This window comes from Euleptes europaea, chromosome 2 (genome assembly GCF_029931775.1).
Source record: "Euleptes europaea isolate rEulEur1 chromosome 2, rEulEur1.hap1, whole genome shotgun sequence".
NCBI classification, from domain to species: domain Eukaryota; kingdom Metazoa; phylum Chordata; class Lepidosauria; order Squamata; family Sphaerodactylidae; genus Euleptes; species Euleptes europaea.
Genome location: NC_079313.1, coordinates 113109935 through 113130786, shown reverse-complemented (window position 1 = coordinate 113130786; position 20852 = coordinate 113109935). Strand labels below are relative to the sequence as shown.

Below are 20852 nucleotides of genomic sequence, written 5' to 3'. Positions count from 1 at the left end.
GGAGTCTCAAAATAGCTAACAATCGCCTTCCTTTCCCCACAACAAACATCTTGTGAGGTAGGTGGGGCTGAGACAGTTCTGGGAGAACTGTGACTAGCCAAAGGTCACCCAGCAGGCTTTGTGTGGAAGGGCGAACAATGAACCCCGATTCTCCAGAGTCCAGCGCTCTTAACCACTACACCACACTGGCTCTCCACGGCAGAGGCAGAAACAAGCTTTTGCCAGATCAGGAGATTTCAGTTAATCTACTCAGTGAAATGGAGATGATTATTTGATCCAGTGAACTAAGAACAGGCGGCCCAGCAAGCAAACGTTCTGATCGTAACCTTTGTTTTCAGCCCGAAAAAGTCTTTATTTGGGGGGGGGGGAGTTTTTAAGTCAAGAAGATACCTGTTTCTCATCCTTGGTCATCTGTTTCCTGGCCTCTGTCTGAGCTTTGAAATACTGACTCATATGGGTGAAGTCACACTTGCTGAGGCTAGTAATGGTACTCTTTTCTTCTGAGGTCATTTCCTGAAAGGGGAAAAATATAGCTTGAAAGCATTCTTTAGGGGAAGGAGCTTATGTTCTTATAAGCTGCATTTCACCCTTATTCTCTGTAAATTAAGTTTGGAAGTTGCTGTTGTAAGGAAGAACTGGGAAGTAATAATAATAAGAAAAGTATACAGAGAAAGAATGGATGAAGCGCTTCTGAGGCTGCATCTTGGAGCCTTCCTGGCATCGATCAATACAGCATGCTTCACTGTGCAATGTAAAATGCAATGTCATGAACATCAAGCTATATTATGCGCCAAAGAAAAGCAGTCAGAAAAAGGGAATTTTAAATATATTCGTATCATCTAATGCTTTCGCCTCTCTTGCCATGCAAGCAAGGACCTAGACGAAACAGTTACTCACTACAGGCGACCAGGCAGGTGGAAAACTGGGCGCTGGAATTAACCCTAAAATAAACTTCTGCTTCTACAATGCCGTACCTTCCGCCAGTCTTTAAAGAAGTTTTTTCTGAAGATGTCCTTTGTAGTGTATTCGTGATCAAGCATTTTTGCAAAGAATGTGCCGACTTCTTCTGCTTTGGGGCTCAGCTTCATGACTTTACCTACAATGAGAAGTGCAATTGCTGAGCCAGGGGAGAGGAGAAAGCGACAGCATCCTACGGACAATCAACCCTTCAACCACTCTGCTACTCTTGCCTCAGAGTGAAAGGATCCAGGAACATCCCTACCCAGCGTTGGCCCTCTGTGAATATACAATGCACAGCTAGAATAATGACCCTGCAAACAAGTTATCGCATATCCTCGTGCTTCAAGGGAAAGGTGGGGCTCAAAAGAGCAGTGTGGTAATGGAGGCTGCCCGCACGGCTCCAAACGTTCTACTAGAGACAGGGCAATTCAAAATGTCTAACCTAATATAACATGTTGGCATTAGGTAAATTGGAGGCATAAAAACGCTGCTGGTTCCAGTTCTAAACATTTTGAAAAGCAAGTGAAGTGAGGTATTCTGGTTTTTGTTGTTGTTGTTTTTAAAAGAGAATACATCTTTTACTCCTTAAGAGGACACTGGAACATGTCAGAGCACTAAGATTAAATGTGGATCTCTGGTTTGTAAGTGGCAAATTGTGGATAGCCAGGTCAGAGATTGTCTCATCATAGGGTTTTCAAGGTAAGGGTTGGTCAGATGTGGTTTACTGTTGCCTCCTTCTGGGCAGTACTAACCAGGGTTAGCTGTAGTGGCACTGCCGTTGTCTACGAAAGATCTTCCGCCAGTGTCACTTTCCACTACTGCTGCTGTCCAGTAGCTAACCTTCAAGGATTCCTCTGCCCCCATCATCACTGGAACTGCCTGAGTCAGAAGCGACTTGACGGCACTTAACATGCACACTGGTCAGAGATGATCCACACTAAATAGGCAAGGAACAATTCTGTTTGGCAGCAAAAAGGGTCCATCTCTGCAGTTCAACTATTTCAACAGAAGCTTTCGGCTCTTTCACTGTGTGCATTTGATGTCTCATACCTTTTCCTCTGCAGATATACACTAAGGCCTTATGTGAGATACATCCCTAAGGCCTTTTTGCCCTTCTGAAGACAGTCAATAACAAAACTGCTCCAGAGACTAGAGACTTTAGGAATGTGTTTACATGTCACAAAATTAGCTAGACATGAGGCCTTTGGGATGGGGACCTCACTGCGTGTAAAAGCAGTAAGAACAGGAGAGCGGTATAGACTGGCCAGCAGATGAGTAGCTGCTCTCGCGCCTTAAAAAATTAGATGTGAACATTCCCATCGCCACTGCTCTGCACTTTCCTTTTACCAAACATTTCTCTGTTCTTGGCCATCATATCACTAGCACCAGAAGCACTCACACTGGGCCAGTTTTGTGACATGTGGCGGTAGATGGGTACCTCTAACTCAACCAGCTCAAGCAGTCGAAGGCTGCCCGAGCAATCTTGCTGAGATTCGTGTCCTCTTTCCCCTTGACTGAAGCAGCATAATGAAGGCTCAGCGTGAAACATTGAGCTGTGTGGAAAGGCAGCTGGAGGGGAAACAGCTGCCGAATCAGTGCTCTGCAGACCCAGGGCCCTTTTTCCCAGCCCAAAGGTGCCTCGCACAGGGTCAGGCTGTGCTCATGTTCCACCAGCCTTCACTCCTCAATGCAACCAGGAAAGGCCTTGGCCAGCATTTCACAGCTATAGCAAAGAGAGGCAATTATCACAGTTGCCAATGGCCTTTTAAAGAGACGGCAGTATTTCAGAATGGTGAACGCTTGTGACAAATTCCTGCCACTGCTTGTGCTGGAATGCTGATTCTGTGCTTGGCTGATTCCTGGCTTCCAATAAAAGAGAATTTCAATAACAGAGACTCTTCTTGTCCAATCTGGCGCTCCCCCCCCCTTCCTCCTCCCCCCCCCGCCCAAAAGCTTATCTGGCTCTGCCTCATCAGACCAATGAAATAACTACCTGAGCTGGCAGAAAGAAAGAAAATTCTCTTGATGTACAACTGACTCTTGAATTAAGAATGATGTGGCTGTTTATTCAGTTGATTTTCAATAAAATAGTCCGTAAAGCACAAAGTTAGACTTACTGGCCTAGATGCCGGAAAGTCCCGGCCTCATTTGCTGTTGTCCTGCTACTAGAAACTACTTTCCGTTCCTAACTAGGAGCAAAAAAGTCAAACAAGTTAGCCCATGCAGGCTTGGGCTACAGAATCTCCCAGACAAACCAGTCAACTAATTCAGATTCCCTCTAGCTTCCAACCTATGAAACCAGTCAGGATTTGGTACACTGTGACTTTGTTGCCTCTGCACCATAAGACCTAACCCCAAACTTCCTAGAATCTGACTTATAATTACCTCTGTACTTGTAATGTTGCTATAACTTCTGTTTTTGTTCTGCTCCGCATGTTCAAGTGGTGATTTCAGGGGACTGGGCGAACATATGTTCTGCAAGATGGCGGTAGGCCTCTTGGAAGAGAACTATTCTCAAAGGCGGGGTATTTTGAAGTTGTTTATGAGCTGGTCTTTGGACTGCTGAATGTCAATATGCCACATTCTGCCTAGCTCTAGATGAGTCCTTGCAGTCCCAAATGAGGATGATGGAGAGGCACCTCTATCAAAAGATGCATGCAGTCCATTCCATGGGAGCTGAATAAGCTCAGTAAGAAGCACCTGCCTGGCAGATGCCCGGTTCCATGCACAGATCCCTCCTATCTTGTCAGACCAAGTTAGACTTTGGAATGAAGAATGCTTTCGGATAAAGCATCCCTGCTGTTTCTCTCTCTCCATACGTACCGGTAAAAATGAAAGGAATGGAAACAGTGCTTCTGAAAGGGTTCCACTAATGGAACACCATCGGTGTTACAAACAGAAGGGAATTCCAGCCACTCTTCTCAAAGCTTTCTCTGAGAACCTGTAACTTTCACTTCGGCTACTGCTGTTATGTGCCTCCGTGTTAACAATTCTGGACCACTGGACTACTTATTTTTGCTTTGTCAGCCACCCTGGATTTATGGAAACGTGTCCTTAAATGAATGAGTATGCACGTGCTCAGCATGGGCAGACTGTTCCAGGCAGCTCGACACCAATGCTTTTTCCAAGCTTCCTTTTTTGCAGGTCCAGAGCCCTTGTGCCATGGTCAGGGACTTTATGGTCCCCTTTTATTTTAAAATATGAATTCCTGGAAAAGTAGCCATCTTTAGACAGGCACACTTGCCTAACTTAAAAAAGTTGCTGATTAGTTTAAGTTTTACATTCTGAGATAATGATAGAACGCATAGTTTTGGCCAGGTAGATTTAGGAAGAAGTTTGCATACCCTATTAGAAGCATACTGTTCCTCTACTTAAAGACCGATGGATCCACATTCTAGCTGTATCTGAAGAAGTGAGCTGTGGCTCACGAAAACTCATACCCTACCAGAAAATATTTTTGTTAGTCTTTAAGGTGCTACTGGACTCTTGCCCTTTTTGACTACTGCAAACAGACTAACACGGCTACCCACTGTGAATTACCTATTAGAAACTGACCTTCCTATCATAGCGTAGGCATACAGATTGGAGGTTGCATTGAAAAGTGGTAGCTAGGCCTTGTTGCGCTGACTGTGGTACATACCTCAGCATAATAGTAACTGATGTCTAGCACTTTAAGAATCATAGAGTTGGAAGGGACCATCTAGTCCAACCCCCTGCACAATGCAGGAAATTCCAAACTACCTCCCCCCATACCCCCAGTGACCCATACTTCATGCCCACAAGATGGCCAAGGTGCCCTCCCTTTCATGATCTACCTAAGAAAAAGTGATAGTTTTTATTCCCCGACTTTCTCTACCTTTAAGGAATCTCAAACTGGCTTACGATCTCCTAGCCTTCTCCTCCCCACAATAGGCACCTTGTGAGGTAGGTGAGGTAGGTGGGGCTGAGAGAGTTCGGAGAGAACACCCAGCAGGCTGCAGGTGGAGGAGTGAGGAATCAAAACTGCTTCTCCAGATTAGAGTCCACCGCTCTTAACCACTACACCACGCTGGCTCTCTTAAGTGCTGCCAGTCAAATGCACAACTGACTTTCTTGGTACTGCCAGAAGCATTAAAAGATTCAGAAATACAGGTGTGCCAATGGGAAAGACTGATAGCAAATCAGCCTGTCCATCCTCCATAACACTTGATACAAATATACCAATGTTTAATATGCTGATCCGCAAAGCTACTTTAGGAAGGTTTGCCTCCTGCCTCGAGCATCATGGGATTATGAACTCCCATTACTATCCGTCTTCCATGCTGCTATAAAGCCAAGGCACTTGCGCGCACATCGGCTAGCACTACTTCAACTTCTAGTGAGCCCTTCATTATAAACTCGAAAAAAGTAGCAAACTTAGGATTGCTGCAGCCACCAGTCTCATGGAATATTACAGACACAACTAATGAAGTAGGTTTTTGCATCTGAAAGCTCATGCCACAACACTTCCCCCACCCATTTCAAAGGCATCATCAGAATCTTTTCTGCTTTTGTTCATCATTAACCAGTGTTACACCCCTCTGAGTCCATTGAAGGCAGGAGGGTGTAACTCTGTTTACGGTCACGCCGAAAAATGCCTACTTTTCCACTAAGCAGCACTCTTTTAATAACTTACCATCATAGTAGAATTTGACATTTTCAGGCAAAGGTTCATATGGCGGTGCAAACACAGGACCTTTGTGCTCCAAGAACTTCCACTTGATTCCTTCAGGGTAGCGTTCTTCCTCCCACCTTTAAAAAGGAAATGGAAGTGCATGTCTGTTTAACTGTTGTCATGCGGACGTCAGCCCCACAAAAAATCACCCAGCGCTCTCATCTGATCTTCAAAATGAGTGAAGTTCAGCAAACACCAATGGCTTCCTATAACTGTTTTCTAAACAGAAGTTGACAGTTTATTGAAAAATTATGTAACAGTTACTGTTTGGGGGCATTCATTCCAGTTAAACTTTAATCTGGACAGCCGAGTGGTTGTGTTAATACAATTACATCCATGCCTGCTTATTATAACACACCAATACTTCTGATTAACCAAATTTCTGGCAGGGTATGAGCTTTTGTGACTCACAAAAGCCAAAAATGTTGTTAGTTTTTCAGATGCTACTAGACTCTTGCTCTTTTCTATCGCTACAGACAGATAACGGCTACCCATTGTGATCAATATTTCTGATGACCTTGCTAACACTAAAGCCAGACAAAACATGGAAGACTTCACCAGTGTGTCTTCTTTAAAAAAAAAACTTGATATTTTATATTTTCAAAACTGCATATCATCTTGGTCAATACACCCAAATCTACCGCATGATGTGGCTACAACGGGCACAACCATCTGAAAATGATATCCACAGATCCAGAGGGATAAAAGGGAATATTGGAAGCAGCCCAGAATGCCACACAAAGCCCTATTTTAGATGTGGCAAAACTGCCAGAGGATCAGTGACTCAATGGTCAAGTGCCAAACTTCAGGCCTTTCAGTAGCCTCCCAAGTGTTCTCCTTCCTCGGCTATGCCATTTCTGTCTGACAGCAGGAAGCCAGACGTCAGAGTGGTTGCTTTCTCATTTGACTCGCACAGCAGGGGCCTGGCAGCGCTCTTCTCATGTTCGGTCCTTTAATTACCCCCTCCCACCAAACTGTTTCCACACAGCCATCGTCCCTTTGTCCTGAACGCCCCCGCTGGATCTCTTGGGCTCCCACATAGTCGCTTTTGCGTGGAGGTGACATTGCCACCTGGACAGCCACATCCGCACTTGGGGAATAAATCTGGGGATGTGGCTGAGTTCCCGTAGCTTTCGTTTGAAAGCAGGGCCAGTTCATGAGAGTGGTTCCTGCATTTGGAATACAGGTGTGGGAGCTTCGGTGGCAGGAAAAAAATGGTTGAAAACACTCTCGACATGAGCGTAATGAGGTTGTGCGTGAATCACCCGAAAATTCAAATCACCAACATAAGAAACGCAAATCACTGAGACCAACTTCCATCAGATAACTGCTGGAAGATGTAGTTCCAGGCAGAGCTAGAAGCTGTGCGGGTGATGCTATAGAAGAACTGATTCTTAATAAAGAGGGGTTCAGGCATTTCTGGACTCATAATTCTATGCAGAAACTGTCCTTCACACATTTCACAGTGACAAACCCATGTGAACGGAAGCAGGGTCCAAGCCCAGCTCCCTGACTTATGTACCAATAACAGACACGCAACAGTAAATGCCCACTGCCTGCACAGATAAGGCATGAGCCAGCTAAATTTAAGCCATTCAGTCCTGTTGATCTCAGTAGGAAAGCTCAGCATATGCTTAATGCCCCATCACTAAAATTAACATTACATACATTTCTGAACCGTGCCCATTCTTGTTTTTACACGTCTCTTTAAAAAGCAAGTGTGCGCACAAGCACTGGAGAGCGAGGACTGGAATGCTATCGCTAGGAAAACCCCAGCCTTGAGAGGTGAGCCAGGAACAAGCACTTTTCATTAATAGCAGTTACAGATGGGCCCAGGAAACATCAGCAGGGAGGCAATCTAAACAACTGCAGCACTTAGCAAAAACACCCCTTCCCCGGAACGTACAGCTTTATTAGCCAGTCAGCATGGCTTTCGGGGATCTGGCACAGCTAACAGGAGCCTGGCTGCCAAACCCGGAAAGCAGCAGAGAAGAATAAGACAGAGGCTGGCTAATGCTCAAGAACGGCTATGACAAAGGGACTGAGACAATGGAATTCGAGAAAATGATTCAGATGCAAGAAAGACGGTGAAAGATTTTGGCTCAGATCTCTTCCTAACTCAAAGGTTTTTACATCCCCAAAGCCCAGTAAAAATGACAGACTGTCACGGACCCTGAGATGTGAATCTGTAGGAACACGCCTTTGCCAAAAAATTGCTCACATCTTAAAAGTGTATTTTGCATTTTTAAGTGTACACAAGAAATGTGAATATTAGAAGTCAGGGCTATACACAAAGCCAGCTTCTAGCAACAACTGTGGAGGAACAGAAAGGGAGGCAGCAGCTAAGCACCTTTCCAATGCACCTGGACTGTGGGAGGGGAGGGGCCGTGGCTCAGTGGTAGAGCATCTGCTTGGCATGCAGAAGGTCCCAGGCTCAATCCCCGGCATCTCCAGTTAAAGGGACTAGGCAAGTAGGTGATATGAAAGACCTCTGCCTGAGATCCTGGAGAGCCGCAGCCGGTCTGAGCAGACAACACTGATGGACCCAGGGACTGATTCAGTAGAAGGCAGCTTCATGTGTTCATGACCCAGCCCCATTAATGGAGATTGTGCCACTCTGCTCTTAGCAGCAGTGGCAGGAAAGCCTTATAGACTGGAGAGGAATCTGAAACATCTGTTTTTCAGTACCTCTTTGGCCACTGCAACTGCAGAGAAGGGTGCAAATCAGCAGTACAGGGGAAGAAGATCTTCCCCTTCGTAGAGCGACAGCATTCCACAGCTGATGTAAATTCAGCAAAGGTTCAAGGCAATGGTGTAGAGCTTTTCACCCCATGGCTCAAAGGAGGAATTGCAAAACAGCAGAAGCATCAGGAAGATGACGAGGGCCGGAGAGCGGGTAGCCGAACACTGACCCACTAGAGAAGCGCACGGGTATTTTTGAAGTGTCACTGCTGCCTACACTCTAACGGAAGGTGCGTTTCAGGGTGAATCAAAGAGCAATCATGGGGTATAACAGGGCAAAAAATCAAAAAAGAAGTATGAGACACAAAGCAGTGGATTCTCCCTCAACGACGAACTCTATTGAAACAGTGGAGAAACTCACAATTGGAAGCTATACCCAGATTTTTATCGATGGAGGAAGAGAGAAAATTCAGGGTGTCATTTAAGTGTGCAATTGGAAACCATTCTATATCAGCAGGTTAGATGATTCAGGTGTGGGGGGGAAACAGCTGGCCATTAGCTGAAATATCACATGGATGTTACCATTTCCATTTCTGTTCCTCTTCTTTTTTCATTTTCTTCTTCTTCATATCTCTTTCAGGAGGCTTCTTATCTTTGCTCTTTATTTTCTTGGGTTTGCTGTCCTGCAAGAGAGATAAGAGGGAGTGAATACGCAGCGGTTATACAAAGGCATCCTCGCATTCGAAACAAACGATGAGAGAGCCATTCGGCATGGCGTTGCGAGCAAACGTTCTCTAGCATTTGATCAGTTTTTCCCCCACAGCAGGACAGTGTGCTTGTCAACTGGTATGTAGAGCTTACCATGGTGTAAAATAATAATCTTTTCAAAAGAAACAGGACAGGTTTGAGTGTCTTGACAAACTGTGTAGTTGATACAGCCCAATTTTATCAACACAGCTTCGACTAAAATCTGATTCTTGCCTCTAAAATGTGGCATGTCCACCAGCTAATCAGATGGCAAGCAGTGCGTTAGAACAGGGACGTTCCTTACATGCATCAATGGGAAAGGATCACTCCAGACAACTGGACAAAGGCAAGTATAGAGCAACGGTGGCAGGGAGAAGAGCATGCAGATGAGAAATATTTGCTGGCTGCTCTCTCGCTCAGAAAGAACGGCTCGTTAAACACATCAACTCCCAAAAACATTTGTTTAAAAATAAATATCCACAATAACAGCAGGAAAATAAAACAAACTGTAAAAACAGCAGTTAAAAGATAGGGACGAAATGCAAAAAGGAAGGGAATGGAGCGAAAAAAGCTGCAGGGAAATTGAGCAAAATGCCTGGGAAAATGAAGGGGGCAGAAGCAGCTTTTACTTGGCACTTAAAGTCTAAGAAGGTTGGTGCCAGGGGAATCACTATGGGGAAAGCATTCCAAGATCAAGGTGCCACTGCAGAAGAGGCTCTGCTTTTTTTGCCACCCACCATCTCTCAAGGTGGGGTAAACTCAGACTGCGGACTCTGACCTTAATAGGCATGTTCATACAAGAGTAAGCCGAATTTCTGGGACCCAGGGATTTGAAGACAAGAACTAGCATGTGGAACTGGGCCCAGAAACCAATTGCAGCCAGGGTGCATCTAGATGAGACAGCAGGAGATCTGCAATCATGTTTCTTACGCTTTTTTGCAACTTGGTAATAGCAGTGATGGGGATTCTGATCAGAGCTGCACTATAATGAGGAGCGGAATTTACTCTTTCCTTGGTTCCTTTCTCCCAATGGCTATTTGCTCCACAGGGTAAAGCTTTACCATTATCACATGGAGACGTTGATCATTTGCCCTGTGGGCAACAGTGAAGTTGGCTAATGTACTTTCAGATACTGCAAGTCCATCAGAACTGTATATGGTGGATGCTTGAAAGAGAGAAAAAAGGTTTTCTTCTTGAAAGCATCAGCCCTGACCCAAACACTTATCTGCGTGTCTCCATGAGATTGTGCTCGCAGCATGGCTTTTACATTCTTTTTCTTGACAGCAGGGCCCTTGTGCTCTATCAGACAACTCTTCCCTTCTGAAGCTGTGTCAGGGAGCTACTGCTGAGAATCCATAAAGAATCCCTGCTATGTACATTTGTCTTGCTGGGCGTGCGTCTCCAGATGAGGGCCATCATCTGACGTGTGTCATTTTTAGGTTTTAAAATGACCCTCGGATTAGATTTCCGGTTCAAAGGAAGTGCTCTTTATACTCACATTTGCTATTATAATTGATTCGTTCCACCCATAGTACAAGAAAACATGTTCAATACCTCTTCTTCTTCTTGTTTCCTCTTCTTCGGCTTTTTGAGCTCTTCGGTTTTTATCTTCTTGGGTTTGTAGTCGACACTAAAACAAATCAAACAATTGAAAATAATCTCTTTTTGGCTCCACATTCATATTAACCTTTGAAATGTTGCTGCTACACTGTTAAGCAGATGCCACAACCCATTTGGTTTAGCAGGTCTGTGCTCTGAAAGCACCCCCACCTAACCCGATGTTCCTTTTCCCTAGCTGCAGCCTTCCTATAAACCCCGCTGCCCGCCTTGAAGATTTAATTATGGTTATTGAAGCCTTGTTGCTTCTGTTGATGAACACAGATTTTCTGCCTGCGCCACAGATGACAGAATCGGACATACTGTGCCTCTCCTTGGTCACATGAACACATGAAGCTGCCTTATACTGAATCCGACCCGTGGTCCGTCAAAATCAGTATTGTCTGCTCAGACTGGCAGCGGCTCTCCAGGGTCTCAGGCAGAGGTCTTTCACATTACCTGCTTGCCTAGTCCCTTTAACTGGAGATGCCAGGGATTGAACCTGGGACCTTTTGCATGCCAAGCAGATGCTCTACTACTGAACCACAGCCCCTCCCACCATGGTCCATGCTGAAAATGACACCAGACCAGGATAACTATCCGTAGAAGGGTTGAGTTGCCCCTTCTCGCTGATAACTAAAATGAAACTTGAATGGCTACCAAGTTTTATTTTTTTTTTTGTTTGATTTGTATCCTGCCCCTCCCCGGCAATGCTAGGCTCGGGGAGGCTCACAACATATTACACAATTTAAAAACATACAATTCCCGTTAAAATTCTTCAACATCTTAAACATTCTAATGGCGCCCTTAATTGTCCCAGTGGTGAGTGCCCGTCAAGTAGAGAAGAAATGATATTAACAGGGGAGGGATCTGGTTAGAAATAGGCATGGCTACTAATATATTTACGGTGACAGGATAGGAAAAGGGAAGAGGAGGGGGAGGGGTGAAGGGAAGAAAAGGAAAGGGAGGCCAGCTAAGATGCCCTCAACCATAGACCTGGTTTAGCTTTCTTCAAGGTTTGATTATCCTTGGGGGGGAAACTGCATTACTTGAACAGCATCAGTGATGTCACATCATCAGGTAAACATTTTAAGGGACTGAATGAAGAATGTGTATTAATCCTAAAGACGATTATTCTAACGTGGCTGCTTTCCATGGACTGAGTTCCAAGCTCCCCGCAAAGCCCACGTCCCCTAACGCCACTCACTCATCATCCTCTCGGTGTCTCTTTAGAGGCTTGTAATCTTCTTTGGGAGAAGCAAAGTAGCCATCGTTGTCTATTTCTTCCTTAATACGAGGCGGACTAAGGAGAGATGCAGTGAAGAAGTGCTTTAGTTAAAACCATGAATATCTAAAGCTTCAGCTGTAGGCCCTATCCCTACTCTCCACTTTGACTTGGGCTGGGGCCTTCTCATTCCCCTTATCTTCCATCTCTGGGTTGGCACGCATCCTGTTCAATTCATGTAATTTCAATCCAATGGAAAATATAACGCTATACAGCTTCCTGCAGCAATTTTCTCCAGACTCTCCCTTGACTCCCCTTATCCAACATTCCCTCCAGCGCCCCATAGTGCAAAGCTTTACCTTAAAATGGTTACATAGTAGACAAATTATCAGGAATAAAAACCAAATCATGATTACAAATCATGAATAAGCCTGCAGATGTTTGTACATATGAGCTTTCAAACAGATCTGTGATGGCATTTCAGTTACCATAGCAATTCAATTTTTTGTTTTATTAAATCTAGTGCTGTTGAAATACTTGTATACTGAGTACTGGGACAAGAGTATAATATATTCAGTTTTATTTACATAAAATACTGTGCTGTGGGCTTGATCCAGGCTACATTTCTGTGGGCACAAGATTTCCACCCATGGAGCACGATTTTCTGCCTCCCCACTCCTGCAACAAGCCAAAATGACCCCTTGAAATCCTGTTATGGGGGAGAGGCAAGGAACGTGATTTCAGTTGGTCACTCTGGGCTGCTGTGAGAGTGGGTAGGTGGGAAAATTATTTTCTGTGAACAGAAACTTCTAGCCTGAGTCCAAGCTTGTATTTTGGATACAACCTGGATTTAGAAACCTAATCCATGCATGTGCCTACTCTACACACACTCCCTTTTACAACTCTATGGCTGGCCAGAGGGAAAAGGAAAGCAGACTCATGAAAACTGATTTTTCAAAAAGGAAAACACACTGTGTAAATGCTGGCTTTTTACATGTGTGGAAGTGTGCACAACATACATGCACAAAAGCAATAGGTATATACAAGGTTACTCTGATATACCCATTTTTATTATTTAGACAGAACGAACTAAAAAAAGTTACATGTAGCTGTCTCAAGAGAAACAGTCCGGAGTACCAGGTGCAAAATAATTTAAGGAGAGGTGGTACTTCTATCTTCCCAGGATTTATTGTTAAAGTTATGTTAGAACGACCCCCTTCCCTCCCCCACAATTATATCTGTGGAACTCATGTAAAAGCATTCAACATAATTGCTCTCAGTTAAATTCCAGAGGAGTAGCTGGGACACTCTGTAGGAGCAAAAAACAAAATATAACTAAAAAGCTTGATGGCACCTTGATTAACTGTTACTGTTGTGGAGTTGCATACTAAGAGCCCAGTTTGTCGGATGCATTCATTTTACTTATGAAAGCCCAATATTTCATCAAAAGCTCCCTAAGTAAGCTCCTCTGGTACTATCAGTTACAAATAATCTCAGATTCCTCAACTACGCAAGCCTTCATAATTTGAAATTGGTAGCAATTGTGTTGATGAGGCAGAATAGGATGTCATTAGCTTTCTCACAGCTGGAATGCCTCGGCAGCAATGGCATGTACATCTCGGAAGTTGCAGGGAACAGATACTTGCTGTGACAAGGAGCTGTTGTGATGGAAGCTGCTTTATAAAGCTACTCACAGGGCTACTTCTCAGCCACGGAAAGCTAATTTGCTAATCTTGGGTTTCCCATCAAACCGTCTCTCCGAAGTCGGAAATTCTGCAATTAATTTGCATCATGCTGTTCCACAGAATGCACATGAAGCTGCCAGTGAGCATGAACGCTTCTTCCATCCCAGTATAGCAGCCCCACAAAAGCCAAGATGCTATAAGCTGCGAGGTCACCTTATGCTACAGTATCCCTGATCTTGCAAACACTTTGCTATGATCAAATCAGATGGCAATGCATGAGCCAATGGGAATGTGGCAGCAGAACAAGCAGAACTTCTTGCCACTTGCCATCTTCTAGTCCAGAATGGAAAACCAGGCAGGGATCCCTTGCATGACAGAAGAATGCCAATCCCTCAAAATACTAGATATAACATCTCTCAGGTAAGAAGCTACTGCAGACAGTTGATGTAAGGGTCAACAAGACAAGCCTAATGACAATTTCACCACATTATGATATGCACAGGGACTGGGAGACTCCATTGAGAAAAGAGTTTTGCATTCTTCAGACTGCAGTTCCAACAGATGCCTAAAGAGCATCTTCCCTTGACCAAGTTAAGGAGTCATGGAGAAATCGGGACGTCTGAATACAGTCTTAAGAGTACAGCCTGCGAATTAATACATTAGACTCCTCAGAAACATGTTTACTCAAACTCTTCCGTTCACTCTTCTTCAAGCCAACTGCACTCATCAGAAAGTATCCTTTACAAATAAGATGGGGTACAGAGTCCTTTCTTCACAGTGGAACAATGATCCTGTAACAACCATTAAAGCCACCTCCCCACCTTTACACTCAGTGTTTGATACTTGCAGGAGAACTGATTTTTTAAATTCTATTCTCCAGTCATTCAATATCAGAGGCAGACTGATACGTCAAAGCGTCATGGAGCCCATGTCACATGATGAGGAAACAGTGGGTGTCCCCCACATCCACAGAACTGACCTAAAGTAGCCCAGTGAGCTTCAGAGCGGAGACATGATTTGAACGTGGGTCTCCTTGGTCTAAGCCCCACGGTCTACTATAATACACTGGCTTTCTTTATCTTTCCTAGCAAGTGAACATGCCAGCCTTCTTTGACGGGGAAGAGCTCTCTGCAACTTTCAGGATTCCTAAGGGGGGGGGGAATTCAACTCTTTTCAGAACAAGTCATGCCTAATAAGCAAACTGATCCATTTTCACACATAGCTCCCATATGCATACCTGGAAAAACCATTTTCCTTTTCCTTCTTTATTTTTATTTCACCAGAAGATGATTTGCTCTGAAAGATAGAAATGATAGTCGGTCAGCATGCCATAAAAATGACTGGCAGATCTTCCTTGCGCATCCAAATTCAAGTGATAAACACTGAAGCAGGAGCAAGTGCCCTTCTGGCTACTCCTTATGAATTCCTTCAACATTATCTATTGTACCAGGCCAATCCCTTGTATTCAAAACATTACATCATTCACAACAAAACTGTATGACAATGCATTCCGACCAGATAAGACCAGATGGGGAACATACAAAACCTTAAATTATTATCTACTCATGTTCTGTCAGGCTGGCTAAGAAGGTACAAGTGCGTACATATGTTGGTGCAAGGTGCACAGCACCCAGGAGCCTAGAAGACTATACCTAGCATGGGAAACTAGTCTATTTATTGAGTCTTTCATCTTTTCCTTCAAAACATTAATCAAAACAAATTTATGACATCCATTCAGGCAGATGCATCATTACATCATCAAAAATTGCCTGATGCTGCAATTCCTTAGCCTGATGCTTGACCCAAGGCATTTCCATTGGACTCAGACATCAGAGTCGACTAGCAGGCAGCAGCTTAAAACGTCACAACCTAAAGCCGCTCTTGGGTCTCCGTGCACAACAAAGTACAGTCCAAAGCAGTCGCGTTCCCAACCACCATCCTGTACCTTTTCTTCCTTCCGTTTCTCCTTGTCTCTATCTTTGTGTTTGTCTTTGTGTTTGTCGTGTTTTTCTGAACTGCCATCTTTGTGTTTGGTTTTCTCCTTCTCTTTGTGTTTTTTCTCCGAGGAATCTTTGTGCTCACTGTAAGAGACAAGAGTCAGTTCAGAGAAGTGATGGCTGGGGTACAGCTGGTATCAGCGGCCAAGTGGAATGAAGCTCCAAGGCCTAGGAAATTCATTGCAGCAATTGCATCAATATGGAAAGGCAGGGAACACAGTGGCTAATCAGTCACACCAACAAAAATGTACAAGCTAGAAAGATTTCTCCTAGATATATTTCCTGGATATATTTCAACGATAAATGTGCAATATTTAGCATACACTGTAGGCATAATGCTATTTTATGTATTTACAACATTTTTTTTTTATCTCAGGCTCATCAGCAGTCCCCAGGAGGCTTCCAATTAACAGATAAATAACAGGGGAAAAGATAGCTCAAAAGCAAATACAAATCAACGAGAGAAATAATCACTCAGACAAGCAATAAAACCAGAGCAAAAATCTGTAGCTGGAGCAAAAACCTGTAGCTGGGGGATTTATAAGAACCTGCCTCAGAGGATCACACTGAAGAGCAGCAAACAACACACACAATAGCCGTATCAATCAAGGACCCAGGAAAATAATAATTTTTTTCATGGTGTGCCTATAGAGCATATAATCTTTACACCAAGCACACAGATTACTATAACCAAGGTACCACACTTTAACCATCTTACCTGGATGTAAAGGCACGCTGGACAGGCCATTTTAATGTGGATCTTAACCGATGGGTAGGCTCACATGAGTGAGGAGAGTTCTTCTAAGTACTCTGCACTCGGGCCAGTTCTTAGAACTGGGCCCAGAAAGGAACTAGCAGACAATGTGTATCTTCTAAAACTAGCAAAATAGGGTCTCCTCAACATACAAGAACAAGTAATCTTGCTATTGTGTCTTGTAAAAAGTGACGGCTTCTGAAGACTCTGCAAAGGCTACGCGCAGGTAACTATAGCTAAATCAGGCTTTTCATGGAAGGGCCATAGCTGGCATACTACCTGGAGCTGGCTAAAAGATGCTCCGTGAGAGAGGCAAGACCTGAATCCAAAGATCAGCCACAGCACAGCGCTCCTGAGGCCTTACTTCTTACTAAGTAAGGCTTAGAATAATCAGCTCTTAGTTGGAACTGTTAGCAGATCCCCCTTCCCCAGTTTCTTCCAGTATGAAAACACTCCATGTATTTATAAGACAACGGACCATCTTTATGACTTGTACACATATTAAATACCTTATTAAAAAGAGGCATGCGCAAAAGGGATGTGCCTCTATTTACTCAAGTCAATCACGAGTCCCTCCATATCTAACTTAATCCTCTTTCCATTTTCCACCTTCAGGATTTTTCTAGCACCTAATAAGCTTCACAGCACAGATGACTTCGGCCAAGCCTTGCTTCTCTCTCTCTCATGAGTGGCCCATGTCATTTGTGAGGGGAAGGAGAAGAAACATTTTTGAAAGTTGGTAAAAATTACCATTATATCATGACATCTCACTAATCCAGGGGGGTTTGTGTGAGCTTTCGAAAGTATCCGTTGACCTTACAGAGATGAAAGATTGAACGTCAGCATCTGGTTCATATGCAGAGGATTACATTATATTGAGGCACATGATAGAGAGAGCAGAACATAGAGAACTCAGACTCTGGATGTGAGAAGTCGACAGGAGCCTGCTAGTATTACATTCATTAGGTTTCCTAACTTCATCGTCCTGACCCCTTTTCTCCTCACTGACCCGGCAAGACACAGTACTCTGAACTCCATTTTCATTCTTGCTACTGCCTTTTCATTTATTATGGCAGGATTCTAAAAATCCCCAAAGTGCCAACATCTGACTGCATAAAGCAGTACATTGATTCTTGATCCTCTGTGCCAAAAGAGCAATACAATGAAGTCGAATGAGAAGCTACATGTAACAAGATAAAATGCTGTGCCCACAAGAAACTGTGAGAACCTGATAAGAATTCATAGCATAATTTGGATATAGGCCCTTACATCTATTCATGGGATATATGTGAACCCTCAGCCAGCACATTCCTAGGGTGGTAAAGAAGAAGAAGAGTTGTTTTTTGTATGCCGACTTTCTCTACCACTTAAGGGAGACTCAAACCGGCTTACAATCACCTTCCCTTCCCCTCCCCACAGCAGACACCCTGTGAGGTGGGTGAGGCTGAGAGAGAATGACTTGCCCAAGGTCACCCAGCTGGCTTTGTGTGTAGGAGTGGGGAAACAAATCCAGTTCACCAGATTAGGCTCCGCTGCTCATGTGGAGGAGTGGGGAATCAAACCCAGTTCTCCAGATCAGACTCCACCGCTCCAAACCACCATTCTTAACCACTACACCATGCTGGTGTAAAGTACAAAAGGGTTCATTTTATATAGTACATATATCTGGTATATAAATATAGTACTAAAGAAAGCTGTGCTCTACCTTAGCCACTCAAAACTGGCCCTAATGAAAGACACACTGGGTTGGATCCTATGAATTCTGAACAGAAATCCCTTGGGAGCAGAGTTGAATACCGCATAGGCTGCTGCCGCCTGGGTGGAAATTTACAGAAATTTCCTCTCTCCAAACTCTCGCTTGAACTCTTGCTCCATTCACGGAAAAGCTCACACAAGAAGGAAGGGACAATTTCTGTTAATTTCCCCTAACAGTGTAGCCCCTGCATTCTGCATCCGTCCTCGGGACCCCCCCCCCCCAGCAAGTCTTGGCAGAAGCCTGGGGGGTGGGGTTAAGCAGCTTCAGTGGAAAGGTGGAGAGAGCCATACCATAAACTTTATCTGTCTGTACTCTCTGTCAGCTTTCGCTGTTCCTAAGTAGGAGAAACAGATTTCAAGGAAGAAAATTGGCCGCAAATGGACAGCCAGCCAAGGTTCTTGTACGCTGGCTGATAAACAGAGTTACACCCTGCTAAGCACACTGATTTCAATGGACTTAGGTTGTAACTCTACTTGGGATTTCTCTGTTAGGGGCATCCCAAACAGTATGGCTAACATGAACAAGAAATAAAACTCATGGGGCAATTCTAAAGAGAGTTGTGTGTGTGTAACGTGCCGTCAAATCGCAGCTGACTTATGGCGACCCCTTTTTGGGGTTTTCATGGCAAGAGACTAACAGAGGTGGTTTGCCAGTGCCTTCCTCTGCATAGCAACCCTGGTATTCCTTGGTGGTCTCCCATCCAAATACTAACCAGGGCTGACCCTGCTTAGCTTCTGAGATCTGACGAGATCAGGCTAGCCTGGGCTACATCCCTCTAAATCCACTGAAGTCAATGGACTTACAAGGGTGTAACAAAGTTTAAGATTGCCCTGTCAATTGCTTAAGTCTTACAGCAAAGGTCATGCCGGCACATCTATCTTCACGAATGTTGAGCTGGATTCCAACCTGATTGACAACATTCTTTCCCGCCCCCTTGAGCTTCTCTCAGTTCTATTGATTGCCCTTCAAGTTATAGTTGCACAGTTAGATTCAAGTCCAGTAGTGCCTTAGAGACCAAAAAGATTTTTGGAGTATAAGCTTTTGAGAATCAACGCTCCCTTTGTCAGATGTCTGAGCTTTTATATCCCACTCAGAAGGTGGGAGAGGTGTTGTAAAGGAGCAGCTCAGGTTGCAAAGTTATTCAGCTTGATTAGAGCAGATGGGGAAATGCTCGGTTGCAGAAAATTAGCATCTGCAGTGAGATAAGAGTCCTGGGTCCCTATTCAGAAGGAGGGTGTCCATTGTTCTGTTCTGAACTTATAAAGTTATAGTTGTATGACTCTCATTTTAAAAGCTGTGTGGAAAGCCCTGAAACATTTTGAAAGGGTGACTGAAGTTCATAAACTGGGTTTGAGACAGGTGTATGCACTGGGTAGGTGAGAAAATAAGATGAGTTGCTGAAAGTCTTCTATTGTTGTTCTCTCAGGTTTTCCAAAAACCTACTACATTAGGCCAGGAGAGAAAACGCAAGCATCAAGAATCCCTCAGGTATTTGTACAAGTTGGGCAGATCTGCAAAATCACATTAGTTAGCTAAGGCTTTCAGCAGCAGAGCTAATGCTTTTTATCAAAAACATTTGTGCCCTAACTTTTCCCACAAAGAGGGGCACAAGACAGCTAGGGTTTTTAGAATTATATTAATTATTATGTTCTATTTAAATTTACTTGCACATTCTTTCCAAAATTGGTTACTGGGTGACAGCAACAGACATCACATGTATCAGCTGGCTTATGAGGCTCACTGGGACTTTCCAGACGTTCATTGTGCCAAATGAAAGAGAACTCCAGTGTTATCCATATTTCACTGATGTTAAAAAGGACAGAAGGAAGATTTTGTAGCTGGCTGTTAATTTTAAGAGATTCTAATATATGAAACTCAGACCCATTTCTGAACTGTTTACTAAGCCTCCCCAACCCCCCCTACTGGGACATACGCTTATGACTGTAATTAGTTTTGGCTCAGTCATAAGCCCTTAAATCTCTTGTCTCTTAATTACCATGACTTTTTAAATGAGATGTATTGATTAAAAACCACCTCAACAAGGAAAACAAATTCACTTATTACAAGATACAAAGCAAATGTACTATTCTAACATCTAATAAACTTCAACAGCTAAAAGTATTTCTTTTTATTTCACCCCCTCCCCTTTAAATAGGAGATACACTTGTATAAATGCCACATGTAGGGTTGCCAGGTCCCTCTTTGCAACTGTCAGAAGGTTTCTGGGGCAGAGCCTGAGGAGGGTGGGGTTTGGGGAGGAACTTCAATACCATAAAGTCCAATTGCCAAAGCGGCCATTTACTCCAGGTGAACTGATCTCTATCGGCTGGAGGTCAGTTGTAATAGCAGGAAATCTCCAGCTAGTACCTGGAGGTTGGCAACCCTAGCCACATGTAATATTAAATTATTTGAGAAACTCCGTAAGAAATTAAAACAAGGTTGAGAGTGCTAACTGTGTAACAAGCGGCTGTTGCAAAAACAAAACAAAAACTGCTTCTAATAAGTTAACTGCTTCTAATAAGGCATAAACAGGTCAAGAAGGAGCAATAATTTTATTTAGCAAGCAGCAGGAGAAAATTATGATGCGTTGGATTCAAATAAATGTAGAGCAACGGTTCTCAAAATGCACCAACCCAGGGATTCCCTTTTCAATTCAGTAATTTTTCAGAGCTCCCCCGCCTTCCCTTCCTACGCATCACATGCTAGATAGGCCCTTTTCAAAACCTGTGGCAAGCTGCGCATACCTTATAGGTCTCC

General features: G+C 43.9%; 1 protein-coding gene across 1 annotated transcript in view; it reads right to left on the bottom strand.

Annotated features, from left to right (window-relative positions):
• TOP1 (DNA topoisomerase I) overlaps window positions 1–20852 on the bottom strand; it is an 87736-nt gene that overhangs the window by 17206 nt on the left and 49678 nt on the right. The window contains exons 4-11 of the mRNA XM_056844872.1: window positions 15534–15669; window positions 14826–14884; window positions 11886–11981; window positions 10637–10712; window positions 8918–9018; window positions 5615–5730; window positions 975–1096; window positions 391–513 (exon numbers count right to left, since the gene is read on the bottom strand). Of these exons, the coding sequence (XP_056700850.1) occupies window positions 391–513; window positions 975–1096; window positions 5615–5730; window positions 8918–9018; window positions 10637–10712; window positions 11886–11981; window positions 14826–14884; window positions 15534–15669 (829 nt within the window). The remainder of the gene's footprint in view (window positions 1–390; window positions 514–974; window positions 1097–5614; window positions 5731–8917; window positions 9019–10636; window positions 10713–11885; window positions 11982–14825; window positions 14885–15533; window positions 15670–20852) is intronic.